This window comes from Tursiops truncatus, chromosome 15 (genome assembly GCF_011762595.2).
Source record: "Tursiops truncatus isolate mTurTru1 chromosome 15, mTurTru1.mat.Y, whole genome shotgun sequence".
Taxonomy (NCBI): Eukaryota; Metazoa; Chordata; class Mammalia; order Artiodactyla; family Delphinidae; genus Tursiops; species Tursiops truncatus.
Window position 1 is genome coordinate 71,953,582 of NC_047048.1, and position 16,310 is coordinate 71,969,891.

At 53.4% G+C, this 16,310-nt stretch overlaps 1 protein-coding gene across 1 annotated transcript; it reads right to left on the reverse strand.

Moving 5' to 3' along the window:
- Window positions 1-718: 718 nt before the first annotated feature.
- On the reverse strand, window positions 719-4,073 carry CDH22 (cadherin 22). The gene is made up of 3 exons (XM_073793321.1): window positions 3,809-4,073; window positions 1,032-1,119; window positions 719-892 (listed from the first exon to the last, which is right to left on the reverse strand). Exons 1-2 carry the CDS (start codon window positions 4,029-4,031, stop codon window positions 1,109-1,111), a joined length of 234 nt encoding a protein of 77 aa, XP_073649422.1. The 5' UTR covers window positions 4,032-4,073; the 3' UTR covers window positions 719-892; window positions 1,032-1,108.
- Between the last annotated feature and the right edge of the window lie 12,237 nt (window positions 4,074-16,310).

Here is a 16,310-nt window from a genome sequence, read left to right on the forward strand (position 1 = left end):
CTAAGCCAGGAGGGATCCACACCACCCTCTCTCCCTGTCTAACCCCAGAGCCACGCAGTGCCCGTTCTCGCTGCAGTTTTAATGATGTTGGTCATAATTCCCGCACTTCTGGGCAAAAGCTGCCCAACCCCCCCCCCGCCCCCCCGCCCCCCCAGGGGAGGGATGCCGTCGGGGAGTCCGCTGCCCGAACAAGGTCCCCCTCCTGTCCCGCCGCCCTGGGAGGGTTGGGGGAAGGGGGTGAGCAGGGGACGTGCTTTGTCCTGGGGTCCAGTTGGGTCCTGGGCTGCAGGGAGGGCGGGCTAGGAGGCCGGGGCCTCGCCTTCTGGGCGGTGGCCGGCGTAGAGGGCGGCCAGGGGCCGGAAGCGGGGACCCCAGCTGCTGAGATAGGCAAAGTCCTGCTCGGAGCCCGACGAGCCGCTGTGCAGCGAGCTGAGCGAGGCGGCTGGCGAGTCCGCGCCCTCGAAGGCGTAGGTCTGGAAGGCGTCGTAGGGCGGCACCGACAGGTCCCCGTCCGCCAGCGCCACCTTGCGGCTGATGAAGTCCCTGAACACCGAGAAGTCCGGCTCGGGGCTCGGCGGCCCCTGCGGCAGCGAGTGGTGTTCCGAAGGCAGACGGGCCTGCGGGGGGCTCCCCGGGCCCCCGCCCGGGCCCACGCCGCCGCCGCCGCCGCCGCCGCCGCCGCCGCCGCCGCCGCCGCCGCCGTCGCCGCCGCCCTTGAGCTCGCCGAAGTCGTAGAGGCTTCGCAGTGCCGACATGTCGTAGGCTTCGGTGTCCTGCTCGCCGCCCCCCTCGTCGTTGTATTTGATGACGTTGTCCCGCATGTCCTCGTCCTCGTCCGAGCTCAGGTGGCTCTTGTGGTGGCGCCTGAGGGTGAGTATCAGCAGCACCAGCACTGTGCGGGAGACAGAAGGAGGCGCGTGAGGGCAGCGCCCCCCCAGGGCAGTCCGGGGACCACCCTTCCCCTCCTCCCCAGCAGAGCTGGCTCAGCCTAAATGCTCATGCAAATTTCCTAGATTTCTGTGCAACAATACCTTTCTCACAGTCAGACCGTAGCTGGCTATCTGGATAGGTAGTGAGCTGCCCATCTTGGGAGGTGTGCAAATCAAGCCTATACCACCACTGGGGGTGGGGTGGGGACAGAGAGCAGTGTTAAGAGATTTCATGGGTGTTGAGGGCTGGACCCAAACTCTGAGGTCTCCATCCTTAACTCTATGAAGAGATACATCCCCCTGAGGTCTCTGGGTGCTGGGGGGTGGCGATGGGAATGGGGCAGCTGAGGTCTGGGGGGAGTGAAATGTCCTTGACCCCGACCTCTCTTTCACCCTTGCCCTCCTCTGTCCACTCCAGAAGCCCTGATCACCCTATTCGCCCTCTGGGTCTCTGGTCCAGATATCTCCTGCAGGAGCCCTTCCCTGAGAGCTCAAGGCCGGGTTCAGGATATCACCTCCAAGCTCCCCTGATGAGGGGTTCCTCTCTATCCCCTGGTTCGGACCCTGGACCAGCATCAGCATCTCCTGGGAACTTGTTAGAAATGCAAATTCTCAGGTCCTGTCCTAGATCTACTGGGTGGGGCCCAGCAGTCTGTTTCAATAAGGCCTGCAGGTAATGCCCAGGCAGCTCAGGTTTGAAAGTCGCTGCTCATTCATAGCACAGACCTGCCATGTTAAGATGTCAGTCTCACTCCGCCTCAAAATACACACTGTGAACTGCCCTCGGGGACCTGGGGAACGTTCCCCGAGAGTGGTGCCTGGCATGCAGTAAGCAAGAGAACCATGCTTGTTGAATGAATGACGGAATGAAGAATTGGATGGAGACCTGGGTGATGCAAGGATGAGCAGATCTTTTTGGCTTTCTTCACTTGCCTCCCAGGACTCTGCATACTCTTCTTCCTCCCACCTCACTGATAACTCGTTCTCAACCTCATAAGCAAGCTTCTCTTCTCCTCTCCTCTCTGACTTCTTAACATCAGATGTCCCAGGACTCAGTCCTTGGTCTTTTTTCCACACCCCCTCTCTTGTCGCTTTCCTTGTCTCGTGGCTTTAAATTCCGTTTAGAGGCTGACAACTCCCATATTGCAGTCTCCAGCCTGGACTTCTCCCCTGAAGTCTAGATTGTACATCCAGTTTCCTCTCTAGCAAGTCCCCGGGGTTGACCAGGAGAATCTCAAACTTAATGTGTCCAAATTTGAAAGAATAATCTTTCCCCCTTCCCACCCTCAGTCTCCCAGTCTCAGCGATGGCAACTCCAACTTTCCAGTTACTCAGGGCTTTTTGTATCTTTCTTTCACTGATGAATCCCAGTGCCTAGAATAATTTAGCACATGGGTGGGGGTACTCACTGGACGGATAAATTAGGAACCGATGAGCAAATGAGAGAATTAAATGGATAGGTGGGTGGATGGATGGACAGACATGTGTTGGGTATCCTTTCAGGCACTGGATTCTTCTTGCAGCTCCAAACAGCTCAGGCCAGGCCAGTGGGCAGAACCAGCTGCGAGGGCCATGGGGCAGGGTGCTGGCTCACGACCTAACAAGGTGGATCATGACCGGGAAGGAGGTGGGATCCAGGGACAGGTTGGGAGGGAGGAAAGGTGTCAGGAGAGAAGTGGGAAAGATGGATGGTCGGCTTCTGAAGCTGGAGGCCGGGAGCTGCGGAGGGGGGTGCCCGTGAGAGCAGATGGTGGGAAGCGCGGGCGGCAGGAGACAGATGTGCCAGGCCTGATCAGTGATTCCGCCCGTCACCTTTAGAGCACTGATGTGCACTTTCTTCGTTTGTGGGCAATTAGGCAGAAATTTGTTTGCACTGCCTCGGAAAATGAAACCGCTGTAAAGTGCATCCTCTGGAAAAAGGGTTTCTGAGCCACGGGCTGGGGAGTGGAGAGGAGGGGGGGGGGGCTCCCAGCTAGGAGGGGCCTGCCCAGGACCTCCGCAGGTCCCAGGGGTGGGTGGTGAGGCGTGGGAGGCAGCTGAATCTCCCAGGGAACTGAGCAAACCTGGGACCTGCCATCTGGCCCTCCCTGGAGTTCCTCCAGCTCTGACTGTTGTCCAGTAGTCAGGACTGAGGTGAGGCCTTTCTGCTTTAACAGTGAGAGGCGGCATTGCGGCCACCTGAATCCAGTTTAGCTCCTGAAAAAATTGACCTCTTCCCTGGGGACACTCTGGGGGGTTCAACTGGCTGCTGGTGGAACTGATACCTGAGTAGATTTTTGCCCCCTCCCCAAGTGTCTTAAGGTTTTACTCCAGCTGCCTCAAAGTCTTGCCCCCAGTTTAGATTCCCAGCAGGTGGAGTAGTTAAAGGAGCAGGGAACACAGGGTGAAAAGACCTGATTTCAAGTCAGAAGATGAACTGGGTCCCCTTTTGCAAGCCACTTAACGACTCTGAGCCTCAGTTTTGTCATCTAAAAAATGGGGATGATACATCTGGCTGAGGGGTTGTGAGGTTCCCAAGAGCCCTTTTTTTACTAAAAGTACTACATGAAGACTAAAATAGGACAATAGACATGAGAGAATGTTAAAAAATAGGCTTGGTTTTTCAAAATTAGAGAGACTTTGGGCCATGTAGAGGGTTGGCCAGCATGAACTTAGTCTCAGCTGGGGGCTGACACCTTCTGGAGTTGGTGGTAGGGCTGCTCCGTACTTAGGAGGCTTCTCGTAGGAGCTGCAGGTTAGAACCTGGACATCAATCGAGCCAGCCCTTCCTAGGATGGGGAGGGAAAGTGAGACCCCCATGGAGGCACCTCAGGAAGGACATCCAGGGCCCAAGGATGGGGGCCAGTCGGGCGGGGGGGGCTGGCTCTTGGTGGACTTACCGACCAGGATGAGGACACAGACCAAGAGGGCGATGAGGGCTCCAGGGCTGAGGGAGGTGGCCACGACAAAGGCCGTGGTGTTGCAGGACTGGATGGCGCCGGAGCTGTCGCAGCCACAGATGCGGATGGTGAGCGTCCCCGTGCTGCTCAGCGTGGGCGGCCCACTGTCCACCACCAGGATGGGCAGGAAGAACACGTCCTGCTCCTGCCGGTTGAAGCCCATGTGCTGCGTGTGCACCGCGGCTGTATTGTCTGCTTCGAAGAAACGGAGTGGTGTGTGACTTGGGTTCGGCCTCCCCCGTCCCAGTCACCTCCCAATTCCACCTCGGGATTTCCCTCACTCTGCCCCCAGCTACTGTCTCCCAGCTGACCCATGGGTCTATTCCCTGATCTCCTAAAATTCTGTGACCGACTCTCCCCAAATTCTGCCCCCAGCTGCCTGAAGGTCCTGTCCCCAGCCATAGAGCCCTCAGTTCTGTCCTTAGCTGTCCTAAGCTTCTATTCCCAGCTGTCTCAAAATTCTGTTTTCAGCTATTCCAAGATTTTGTCCCCAGTGGTGCCAAGGTCCTGTCCCCGGCTATATCATGAAAATTGTTTTTGCCTTTTGTCTCAACAGCCTTTTTTTCTCTCAGATTCCACCCCAGCTGTCCAATGCATCCTGATCCTGGGGTCCTGTGGTCCTTGGGTTGTGGCTTCCTGGGCACTGACAAGCTCTGGGTCATCAGAGAAGACGGGGAACATGGGCTGGCACCTGCCTTTGGCCGAGGCATGGTTCTGTCAGGAGTCTCTTTAAGAGCTGAGCCTGGAGGGCCGGGGGCATGCCCCTTGGGGCCTGATGGGGACGCCCCAGGGTACCAAGGTCACCTCACCGGTCTCTTTCCTTTTGATGCATAATGGCCAGAGGGAACAGTGAACTCACATGAGTCATACTCATCGCACTGCTTCGGCCTCCTGCTGGGAGTGCCAGTCAGGACTCGGGGGGTGGGTATAGAGCACGGGCTCCCCCGCCCCGGTGACCCCTCCACGCCTCTCCTGCATGGGCCAGGCCATCACTGACCCTCTGTCATTCTGGTGGCTGCCAATGCGGTAGTCGAGAAGTACTCAGAGCCCAGCTCCCTGCTGCTCCCATCCTTGACAGCCAGCTCCACAAAAGGGGTCCCGCTTCCCGCTGGGGGCCCAGGCCTCCCTCCTGAGTCCTTCTCTCTGCCCTCGCAGGCTTCAGGCTGGTCTCCCTGACCTCAGACTTTGACAGCCTGGGTCCCTTCCCCAGCTTTGCGGTCCCAGTTAACTCAGCCTCTTCCCCGCAGCCCCCAATTCAGTGCGCCTGCCTGGCCTTCCCCATCATGAACACAATGCAGGAAGAAGAGCCCTTGGAAGGGCCGACTCGTGACCTTGGGCACACCTGTGAAGTGGACTGGAGGTCCAGCTGAAACAAGACTGGTCATGGGTTAAAGCTCATGTGATGGGCACATAGGAGTTCATTGTGTTATTTTATCTACTTGTATACATCTTTGAAAGTTTCCATTAAAATGTTAATAACTAATGCTGAGTTGGTCATTTACCAGCTTGGGAAACTCATTTAGCTTCCCTGGATCTCAGTTTCCTCATCCGAAATGGAGGAAAATAGCATCACGTAGGTGTGAGGATTAAACAGTGTAATTAGCACATAACCCTTAGAACAGTTCCTAACACGTAGAAATGCTGCGTGAATGCTGGTTGTTAATTTTTTCATGCCCCACCCCCACGTGCTACACCCCACGCCCGCGCTCTGTCTAGGCTGCCCTGCCTTTTTTCACTAAGTTCCTGCTAGCTGGAACACCCTCTCCACTTCCTTGCCTGGGCGAATCCCTCATCCGTCATGCTCCAGCTAAATGTCACCTCTTTTCTGTGGCCTCCTTTCTACGCTTCCCTGGGAAGGAAGGATTTATGGCTTCCCCCTCCCTGCTCTGACTGTGCAGGCGCCACGCACGCTTCTGTTACAGCACTTGTCATGCTGTGTTAAGGTAGCGTGTGCCTGTCTCTTCCCTGGCACTGAGCCAGCCTTGAAGAATGATGCTTGAACGAACCACATCTTTTAGGGTAACTGGTGGTCCTGGGTCAGCTCCTCGAGCTCCGGCTTGAACTCTAGCCCTCCTGCCAAAGGGTGAGTCAACCGAGCTGTGACAACATCTGCCTTCCCCTGGGAAAGAAAGGCTCAAGGGCAAGATGAGGAAAAGAAGGAACGGCGTGGGGCTCCTTTGCACTGGCCGCATACTTCTTATGTATCGAGGACTGGGTAGATACTTTAAATACCTAGAAATGTTTAATCCTCACAACCACCAAGAGTTGTAACATCATTCCCATTTTACATACAAGGACGTTGAGGCTCAGAGAGAAGGGACTTGTCTGAATTTATCCCGTGAATTGGTGGCATAGCTACCGTTTCCAGCCACCCATCGAATCCTCCGTCCATCCATCCATCCATCCAATAAATCTTTATTGAGTAACTACTCTGTGCTTGGCACCATGCTAGTCATGGGGCGTGGGGAATAATGGGGAGCTAAATCAACCATAGTCCTGGATCTGGCCTTGTATTCTGATGCGAGGGACAAAGGTTAATCAAATAAGCTCACAATTTAGTGTACAATTGCAAACCATGGTGAGTGCTAAGAAGGAAAAGTATAGGAAGAGCATCTAACAGAGGATCTGACCAGTCTGGGGGATCAGGGAGAACTTTTTGGAAGAAATGATATTATTGTGAGCCCTGAACAATGAATTCTAGGGGAGGGAATAGTCCATGCAAAGGTCCTGAGGTTAGAAGAGGCATAGGAACTCAGGGAACTGAGAGCAGTCCTTTGCGGCTGGAGGGATAAGGATGATGACTAGAGCGAGTCAAGGAGAGGCTGGAGGGGGAGGCAAGGGCTCATAATAGCAAGTCTTAGAGGCCATGGTAAGGAATTGGGTGATTTTCTTAAAGGCAACAGGAGGCCATCGATTGATGGGCAAAGAAGCAACCTAGTGGCATATCATCCCTCTATTCAATAGCGAATACTAATTAAACACCCTCTACAGGTCAGGATTATTCTAGCCCCTGAGGATACAGCAGTGAACAAGACAGACATGGTCCCTGCCTTTGCTAAGCCTACCTTCTAAGCAAGGGAGCCTCTAATCTAAAATACAACAGTGGACGTGGAAGACCAGTTAGGAAGCTACTGTGTGTTCTAGATGTGAAATAAGAGTGGTAGTGGAGGCACAGAGAAGTGGACAGATTTGAAAAATGAGTGGATGGCTCTGACTCAGCCTCTAATTCCCAAGCAGGAACAGAGGAGAGGAGAGGAGAGGACATATTTGTTTCTCAGGGTTGCTGTCTTTGGTCGTGGAACCATATGTCTGGAGAGCTCTGGTTCCTGCTACTCTTTCACCCCATAAGAGGAAATCCCTGAGCACCATGTCTTTCCCTCTCAGCTGCCCTCCTGGGCAGCAGCTGGCTTCATTTGGGGAAGCCAGTGGCCACCCCAGGCCCCTACCCCACCCTTCTAGGCAGGATCTGCGCCCAGCACTGCATTCATCCATCTGGCCTGACATACATCAGTGTCAATCCTGGCTGCAAAAGCAATATTTATAAATCACGTTTCCAAACTGGCTACAAATTTGTACAAAGAAACAGATGGGTTGGGGTAGCCGTTTGTCAACTGGGATATTTATATGGTGAGGAGGAGGGGGCTTGGCACACCGTGGGAGGGGCCGGGGTACTGGAGGAGGAGCCCTTTCCTGGCAGTGCCGGCCTCAGCACGCTGCTGCCGGCCTTGCTCCCAGGGCTTGTACGCAGCTGGTCACGCCGGATGGGAGCCCTGGTGGCCAACCCAGCCCCCAGCCCCCAGCCCCCGTCAAAGAGAGGCAGCTGGGGCAGAACCTCAGGCCCCTCGGGTTGGAAAGATTGTGAACTTGGTGAGGTCAGTCCAGGGCTATTTGTGTCTCCGGCGCTCAGCTTGGGGTACCACTGCCACAGTGAGCAATCAGGGCAGCACTAGTCGTTAAAAGTTCTTAAAATGCTGAACTACTTCCAAAGAGGTTTAAATAGCCATGACTCTGAGTCCCCCAAGTCCTTCCCTGCTGCCTCAGCCTCTCTCTCAAGCACACCCCCAACTTTAACACGATCAAGTCGCTAAGGGGTTCAAGCCTGGCTCAGCAGAGGCTCCATGGTCCTACTCCAGATTATTTATGACCAGGGTCCTTTCTGATTGATTATCTGAGCTGCACTGGTTGTTAAATATTTTTAATATTACTCCTGGAAATACAGATGGGTCTGGCTTCAGAAGCCACTGAGGGAAGGGGTGTCAAGGTCTTGGGGGTGATACCAGACCTGGAACAGGATCAGAAGGAACCCACGTGATCTGGCCCCTAGTACCTCTCTGACTGCATCTCCTCCAGTCCTGTCACTCACTCACCCCAACTATGCAGGTCTTGAACGTCCCAAGCCTGTTCCCACCTCAGGGTCTTTGCATTTGCTGTTTCTTGCACTTGGATCATTCAGCCCCTCACTTCCTTTAGATCCCTACTCACTATTGATTCCTTCAGAGAGGCCTTCCTAGATCACCTTATTTAAAACAGCTTCTACTCTTGCCTTGCTTTATTTCCTCCTGTTTTGTCTAACGCTCTTTTGTTTATATGTTTTTCTCTGGCCACGCCACGTGGCTTGCGGGATCTTAGTTCCCCGATCAGGGATCAAACCCGTGCCCCCTGCAGTGGAAGCTTGGAGTCCTAACCAGTGGACTGCCAGGGAATTCCCTAACACATATTTTTGAATACCTACTATGTGCCAGGCACCCAGGGTCCAGCACTGAATAGAACAAAGTCCAGACTCGTGAAGATTGCATTATTCCTCCCTGCCAGCCACTTACTAACCCCATCATAATATTCATTTGTTTAATTTCTGTTTCCCCTCTCTAGAATATAAACTCCATGAAGGCAGGGATTTTGTCTTGCATGCGGCTGCATTTTCAGGACCTAGAACAGTGCCTGACATGTAGGGACTGTATTTCAATAAATGGTCAACAAATAATTGCTGAATGAAGGAAAGGCCATGTTCTAGGTACTGACAATATACCTCTGTAACCCACATCTCACTGGGACCACCTAGCTGCCTGGCCGGCATCTTCAGCCCCATTTTACAGATGATGAAACTGAGGCAGGCATTAGGGTTGCATAGAAAGCCTTCAACTGAGCCTGGGCTGGGACCCAGGTCCCTCACTCCCAGTCCATTGACCACCCTGTCCCCCAGTCTACTCCTCAAAGGTTCAGACCTCAACTTCTCACTGAAGGGGAACTTGCAGGGGTGGGTCTCACAATGGGATCAGCTCAGGATGGGAGGGGCAGTTTGCTTTCAAGGTAGCAAGCAGGAAGTACATTGGAACCGAGATAGGTGTGGGTTTGAGTCCCAGCCTCACCACTGACTCCCTATATGACCCTGGGTAGGTCCCTTATCCTCTTAGAGTCTCATCACCTGCACAATGGGGGGAGGGGTAAGAAAACCACCTCCCAAGGTGACCGTGAGGATGTAAAGAGAAACGCGAGTGGGATAAAGCACTTTGTAAACGGAGGGGTGGGAGTGTGTGCGTGTGGCTATTCCGATCTTCACTTAGATCAGGGGCTCTTTCCACCCTGGGTGCTGGGCCACTGCCCCACTCCTCATGGATTCCCCCTCTGTATCTTTCCATCTACCATTCTCTATCCTTGGGGGAAGCCCTCCTCCACTCAGCCAACCCACCTCCTGCTTGTTCCTCAGGGTCTGGCTCGCAGGCTGGGTAACATCTCCAGCTTGGCTCAGACTTTCTGTGTGATCTTGGACCCACCGCTGGCCCTCTGGGCGCCTCTGTAATATGGGAAGGGGTTGGGGAGGCTAAGCCCCTCCCTCCACGGATCCTAGGATTTGGTTTTCTGAGATAACTCACCTTGGATGTTGAGCAGAGAGAAATGAGGGCTGCTGGGAGCTTCGGGCACCAGGCGGAAGTAGAAGCGGTGCCCGCCCTGGGGCTCGTCTCTGTCTACCACACTGATGGTCTGGATGAGCTGAAGGGTGAGGAGGGGGCAGGGAGCGGAGGTGAGGCCAAGCCCACTCTGGGCTTGAGTAGAGGGTGTCCTGGCCAGTCCTGACAGCGACCCCCAGTCCCCAGCCCCTCAGTGCTACCTGGCCTGGCTCGGCATCCTCACACACGTCTGCCTCGTAGGGTGTGGCCAGCTCTGGGGGATTGTCGTTCACATCCAGGATTCGGATCCTTAGGGATGCCCGGGATAGCTGGGCATGATTGTCTGTAAAAAGAGCACAGCCGTAGGGTGGGAGGCATCAAGTGTGAGATTTAGACAACCCCCCCCCATCTACTGCTAGGACAAGAGTAGGCAGTGAGGTCACACTGAGAGATCTGTGGGTTGATGAAGCTCATATTAGGACCAGGACCAAGGATGTCTGGCTAACTGGGTCATCACCACCACCACCATTGCTATCATCATCACCACCATTAGATCACTACTGTAACCATTGCCATTACTGTCACTATTGCCACCACCACCACTGCCATTAGCACTGGTACCACTGGCACCATCACCACAACCTCCATCACCGTAATCACCAGTACCACCCCATCACCATCACCAACACCGTCACCATCTCCACCATTACTACCTTCACCATCACCATTACTAGTACCACTACTACCATTAAACCATCACCACCATTAGCATTATTATTGCCACCTCTACCAACATAACTATCAGTACCACCATCACCATCCTCACCACTATCACCATCACCAATGCCATCACCACTCCTGTTACCATCACCATTAGATTATCAATACCATCACCATTAGAATTATCGCTGCCGCCACCACCACTGCATTGACTAATACCACCTTCCCCATCTCTACCATCATCACAAACACTAAGGCCATCACTCTCACCACCCTTACCACCACCATCACCCCCCTGTGGCCACCATCATCAATATTACCACCATCATCACCAATCATTCACTATCTCCACCATCTCCACCACAACTTCCATTACCAGCCCCACCAATACACCATGACCCCCGCCATCATCACCCACATCACTATCACATCACCACCCCCCACTCCCACCTCCAACAACACTACAATCAACATTGCCATCTCCATTCCATCACCGTGGAGTGCACAGATTTCTCCTGGAGTATCCGTATCCATTATTTCAGGTATCCTTGCAGAAATCCTATGGTTTGGTACAATTTCTATCCCCATATTGCATAAGGGAAACTAAAAAACATGCTGAAGTTTAAAGAATTGATCAGCTGACAACTAAAGCTGTCTCTGCTCTTTTAAGACCTGATCATGAGAGGGCAAGACAAGTCCACTGGAGGTGGGTCTTTGCCAAGGTCCTCAGCAAAGCCACAAAGTCCCCACTCCTCCAACTGCAATGTCTTTGAGGTCAAGGCCTCTGTTGTATTAATCCCTGGGTCCCCAGCATTGTGGGATGTGGCATAGAGCTGGTTCTAATAGATTTGTTGAATGAATGAATGAAGCCTGGAAACATTTAGACAGAAAGAGTCTTGAATTTCAGGCATGGCTCTGTCTCTGACACAGTGTTTGACCCGCTCTGGTATCAGTTTCCACACCTGGAAAATGAACAGCGCATAGAGATTAAGAGCAAGGACTTGGGAGCCAAGTGGTTCCAATCTCAACTCTGTCACTTAGTAGCTGTGTGATCCATGCCAGGTCACTTGAGCTCTCTGTGCCTCAGTTTTCTTACCTACAAAATGGGGCTACTAGTAACAGGTTGGTTAAGAGGACAAATTGAGTTAATAGGTGCAAAGCACTTAAAACTGTGTACGTAGCACATAAGTGTTACATAAGGATTTGTTAAATCAACAGATATCCTTGAATGACACTCAGTGACCCTAGGCTGTTGGGATACCTCATCCGAGAAGCACCCTGAATGTTGGCCCTTTATAGCCCCCCACCCAGACCCCTGAGTGTTTACTGGTGCCCTGTCCTTGGCTATCTTAGCCATGAGTTCATTACTGACATGTTCTACCCGCCAGTGAAATCAAGGACATCCCCTGGGAGAGGAAACTACCCGCTTCCAAGCGGTGACCTGAAGGCTGGGTCTCTGACCCGGCTGACAGGGAGCTATTTTGGGGGCAGCCTGGAAGCTTCCAGGCAGCCAGGAATCCCATGAGTTTTGGGGGCAAGTCGGGGCTGGGCGGCTGCTTCCTTCTCTGAACTCAGGGCCCCACTGGATGCTGACTGCAGCTGCTCCTGTGCTGATAAAAAGAGAAATGGAGATTGGGAGGCAGGTGCAGCCACCTCCTGCGGGGGGTCAGGGAAAGGAAGCAGGGGGAGGGGGGGAGTCCTTAATTAACTCAGACCCCGACTCCCCTCTGGAGCTCCCCTTAGGCAGGGGCGCCTTATCTTCTCAGCTCACCCAGATCTGCTGCTTCAGCGATTAGTGGGGGATTTTCTGGGGGTGGGAGATGGCAGTCGTGACTGGGAATCTCGGGTGAGCTGTTATTTTTAAGAGTGTTTTGCCAGAGAACTTAAACAGCCAGCCGGGGGGTGCTTCGGAGGGGAGGTTGAGGTCCGCTGTCAGGATCAGGCACCTCTCTCCCCACTGAGGCAGAAGGAGGGTAGGGGGTGGCCAGGGCCCCTCCCCTGCAGCGGGTGGGGTGTGCAGGGCTGGAGGGAGAGACAGGGTCCTATGGGGCCATGCAGAAGGGGGACCTCAGAGTAGGATAAGATCCTCAGTGGGCAGACACTCTGCTGGAGGGTTGGGTCCACTGCTGGTGAGACCCCCATTATTGTAGCATTCCTCTGGGTTCTGCTGGGCCTCTCCTACCTCTTTTTTCCCCCAGCTTTATTGAGATGTAATTGATATATAACACCGTGTAAGTTTAAGGTGTAAAATAAATGTAGATATTGCAATGTTTGTCACAATAAGATTAGTTAGAACATCCTTACCTTACCGTCTTGCTGTTGTCCTATCTCCTCCTTTCAAATGTCATGGATCACCTCTTGGGAAGGCCCTGAATCCTTTTTGGCGTGAGGATTTGGCAGATCTGAGAGGCAGGGCAGCCGAGAGGTGTGCCTCTACGTCGCTAAAGTTGCCACCTACAGAGCTTATCCCACAGACCCCTGAATTGGGAGCTGGTCTGGACCCCCCAGAGCTTGTGGTCCAGCCCTAAGTCAGCATCCTGTGCTCTTGACATCGTGGCAGTCTTCAACTTGGCTATTAGAATCGCCTGGGAAGCCTTTAAAATGTTCTAAGCCCAAGCCTTGGTCATTGATGTTTTTGTTTTTGTTTTTTTTTGGCGGTTCGCGGGCCTCTCACTGTTGTGGTCCCTCCCGTTGCGGAGCACAGGCTCCGGACGCGCAGGGAACCCGTGTCCCCTGCATCGGCAGGCGGACTCTCAACCACTGCGCCACCAGGGAAGCCCGTTGACGGTTTGTTTAACAGCTCCAGGTGAATCTAATACGTATCAATAGCAAGTGTTGCAAACTACTGCCTAGGGTTGATTGGCAGGTGCTGGGGGAGGTCCAACCGGGTATCTCGCCTCTGATTGGCTTCCTCCAAACCCCTCCCGATCACAGTTAGCATCATTTGTAATAATTGATAATAATGCGTAATTTTTACCAACTTAAATGTTTCTAGTATAAAATAAGAAATCCATCAATTAATTAACATTCCTCTTTGTGCAGGATTTTCCAATTTATAACAAACTTTCTTATCTATGACATCATTGGACCCTCAAAACAACCCATAGAGGAGGTCTTGTTAAAACCATTTTTTTTTAAATTTAATTTTTGGCCGCGCCACACAGCTTGCAGGATCTGAGTTCCCCGACCAGGGATCGAACCCGGGCCCCGGCAGTGAAAGCACAGAGTCCTAACCACTGCACTGCCAGGGAATTCCCTAAACCCATTTTGTAGATGGAGAAACTGAGGCCCAGAAAGGGGCAAGACTTTGTCTAAAGCCACAGGCAAGTCAGTGGCAGAACTGAGGTTGGGTCCTAGGTCTCCCGACTCTTAAGTCCAGTGCGTGGTCTAGATGCAATGCCAGTGGGCCCTCCTGCTGCCTGAATATTTGTCCATCCAGACGCAGCTACTGCTCGGACCGAGGCCCAGGCTGACCTCACCCAATGCCCAGTGGCAGGTGCTGTGTCCAGAGGCTGGATCCCCCATGGGTCCCACGCCCCTCCCTTGGCATTTCAGTTCAGCTGACTGACATGCAAATTAGTTTAATTATTTCTTCTTCTAAAATAAATTATATTTTGCAGTAGCTGCAATATGTTGTGTCAGGCAAAATTACATTCAATATTTTTAAACTAATTGATGCAGCCTTGAGGAAGGCTGATTGACAACCCAGAGCTGAGCAGGCCCGCAGTCTTAACCGATTCCTAAATTAAAATTAAACGTGCTTCAGCCCGGTGCTTCCTCTCTGAGCCGGCTCACCGTTAACCCGGGGAGATGGCAGGTATAGCCCTGGGGGGCCGAGGGGCAGAGGAGGGTGAGCAATTCCTCGGGTGCCTTGGGAAGAGAGCAGGCTTGGGTGGGAGAGCTGCTGTGCTGTGTGGGCAGGCCCCTTAACCTTCTTCGGGCCTCAGCATCCCTTACGTATAACAGACGGGGGATTGAACCAGGCAATTTGAAACCGAGACTTCTGGGTTTTGCTGACTATTACAGTTTGAGCGCCTCCTTTGTACCAAGAACACTACATTGAACAAGACCGACACGGCCTCTTGGTCTAGCGGCAGGGACAGATATCACACTAGACTGTGATAAAAGTAGAGAGAAAAAAGTCCAGGACTGTGAGAGTATGAGGCAGGGGTGCCTACCCTGGTGGGGTGCAGGGATATTTGCCCTGGCGTAGGTGACCTTTAGGCTGACATCCAACTAGGAAGTAATCAGATGAAGGGGATGGGAAGGAAAGTGTGCCCCAGGCAGTAGGAACAGCGTGTGCAAAGGTCCTGGGGTGGGAGGGGAGGCTGTAGATAGTAAGATTCTGGATTCCTTCTAAGGAAGACCCCCACCTCCTAGCAGTTCCTAACCTGGGTGTCTGGACCAAACTGGACTTGGAGGGCTAGAGGCCAGTAGGAAGTGTAGGGGGGATGGGGCCTGGCCTGGTGACCCTGTTAGGGAACTCCTAGGGATATGCTCCTGCCAGGACACCAGCAAACACATATCGAGCACCTGCCCTGGGCCAGGGTCTGTGCTGCCTCATTTCATCCTGTCCACCGTCGTGGGAAGTAGGGATTTGAATTATTGCCGTTTTGCTGATGAGGAAACTGGCCCAGAGAGGCTAAAGAACTTGCCCGAAGTCTCACAGGGAACCATCAATGGAACCTGGGTCTGGGTCCAAAAGGGGAGTTTTAACCATCCAATGGTACTGCCTTTCTGACCATCTTCAGCTGCCAGAATCCGACTTGCCTCAAGGCCCCAAACAAATGTCTCTGCCTGCTCCAGGAAGCTTTCCTTGACTGCCCTAGTCCTGGGAACTCAGACTATAAGCTCAAGACCTACATGCCCGTAAGGCCCTTGTGATCTTCCTCCCTGGCCTCGTCCCTCACCTGGCTCTCCCCTTCCGTCTGCTCCAGGTTTCCTCCTTTCCCTCCTTCAGATCTTTGCCCAGATGTCTTCCCAGAGAGACCTCCCCTGATGACCTTATTTGAATTTGTTCCTTGTCATCCCACCAGCTACCCACTTCCCTGCTCCACTTTTCTCCACAGCACTTATCCAACACCCGCTATATTTTTACTCACTTAACTTGCCCATCATCTATCTCCCTCACCAGAAAGTAAGCAGAATTTTGGTCTCTTGTGTTTGCTGCTGTATCCACAGCCCCTCTGTGCACGGCACACAGTAGGTACTTAAAGATTTAGCGAATGAATGGATTTCACTGTCTGTGGCACCCCTGACTATGCTGGGATGCTGTGGAGGTGACGACAGGGAGAGACTGAGACCTCTGGATGGACTAATTCTGTGAGGGTTTCACGCTCCCCCCGCCCAGATCCCACCATCTAGGGAGCAGTCAAGCTGTGTGACCCTCTTCCTGCCTCTCTCTCTGGACCAAGCTTTTCTCATTTGTGAAACAAATGGAGCTGGACTCTGAAGTTCTCCTTGGCTGTCACAGAGAGAGAGAGAAGTGGGGTCACAAGAGCAGGAGTGGGAAGGAGAGTGAGAAGTGGGGAGAGGGGGGAGGAAGGGGGGCAGAGAGGTGGGGGGCAGCTGGAAGGTACCTCCTTGCAGTGGTGCAAGGGTGGGAGGACCAGAGCCTGGACCCTCTTCTCCACCGTCCCCTCAGCGCCTCCCTCCTCTCGAGGGAATTAAATTGCATCCAAACACCAGGCTCTGATTAGCGCTGGCCAGCTGGGCAGGAAGATTTATCATCCCAATTACGAGCTGGCCAAGACAGGCAGGACGTCGAGGGGGGCTGGGTGAGCAGGTGGGAGTGTGCCCAGCGGAGGGGGGTGTCAGGGCTGCCAGAGGCGGTCGCC

Excerpts from the sequence above, each read along its gene's own strand:
- CDH22 (XM_073793321.1), bottom strand. The coding sequence starts at position 4,031 with ATGGGCTTCAACCGGCAGGAGCAGGACGTGTTCTTCCTGCCCATCCTG.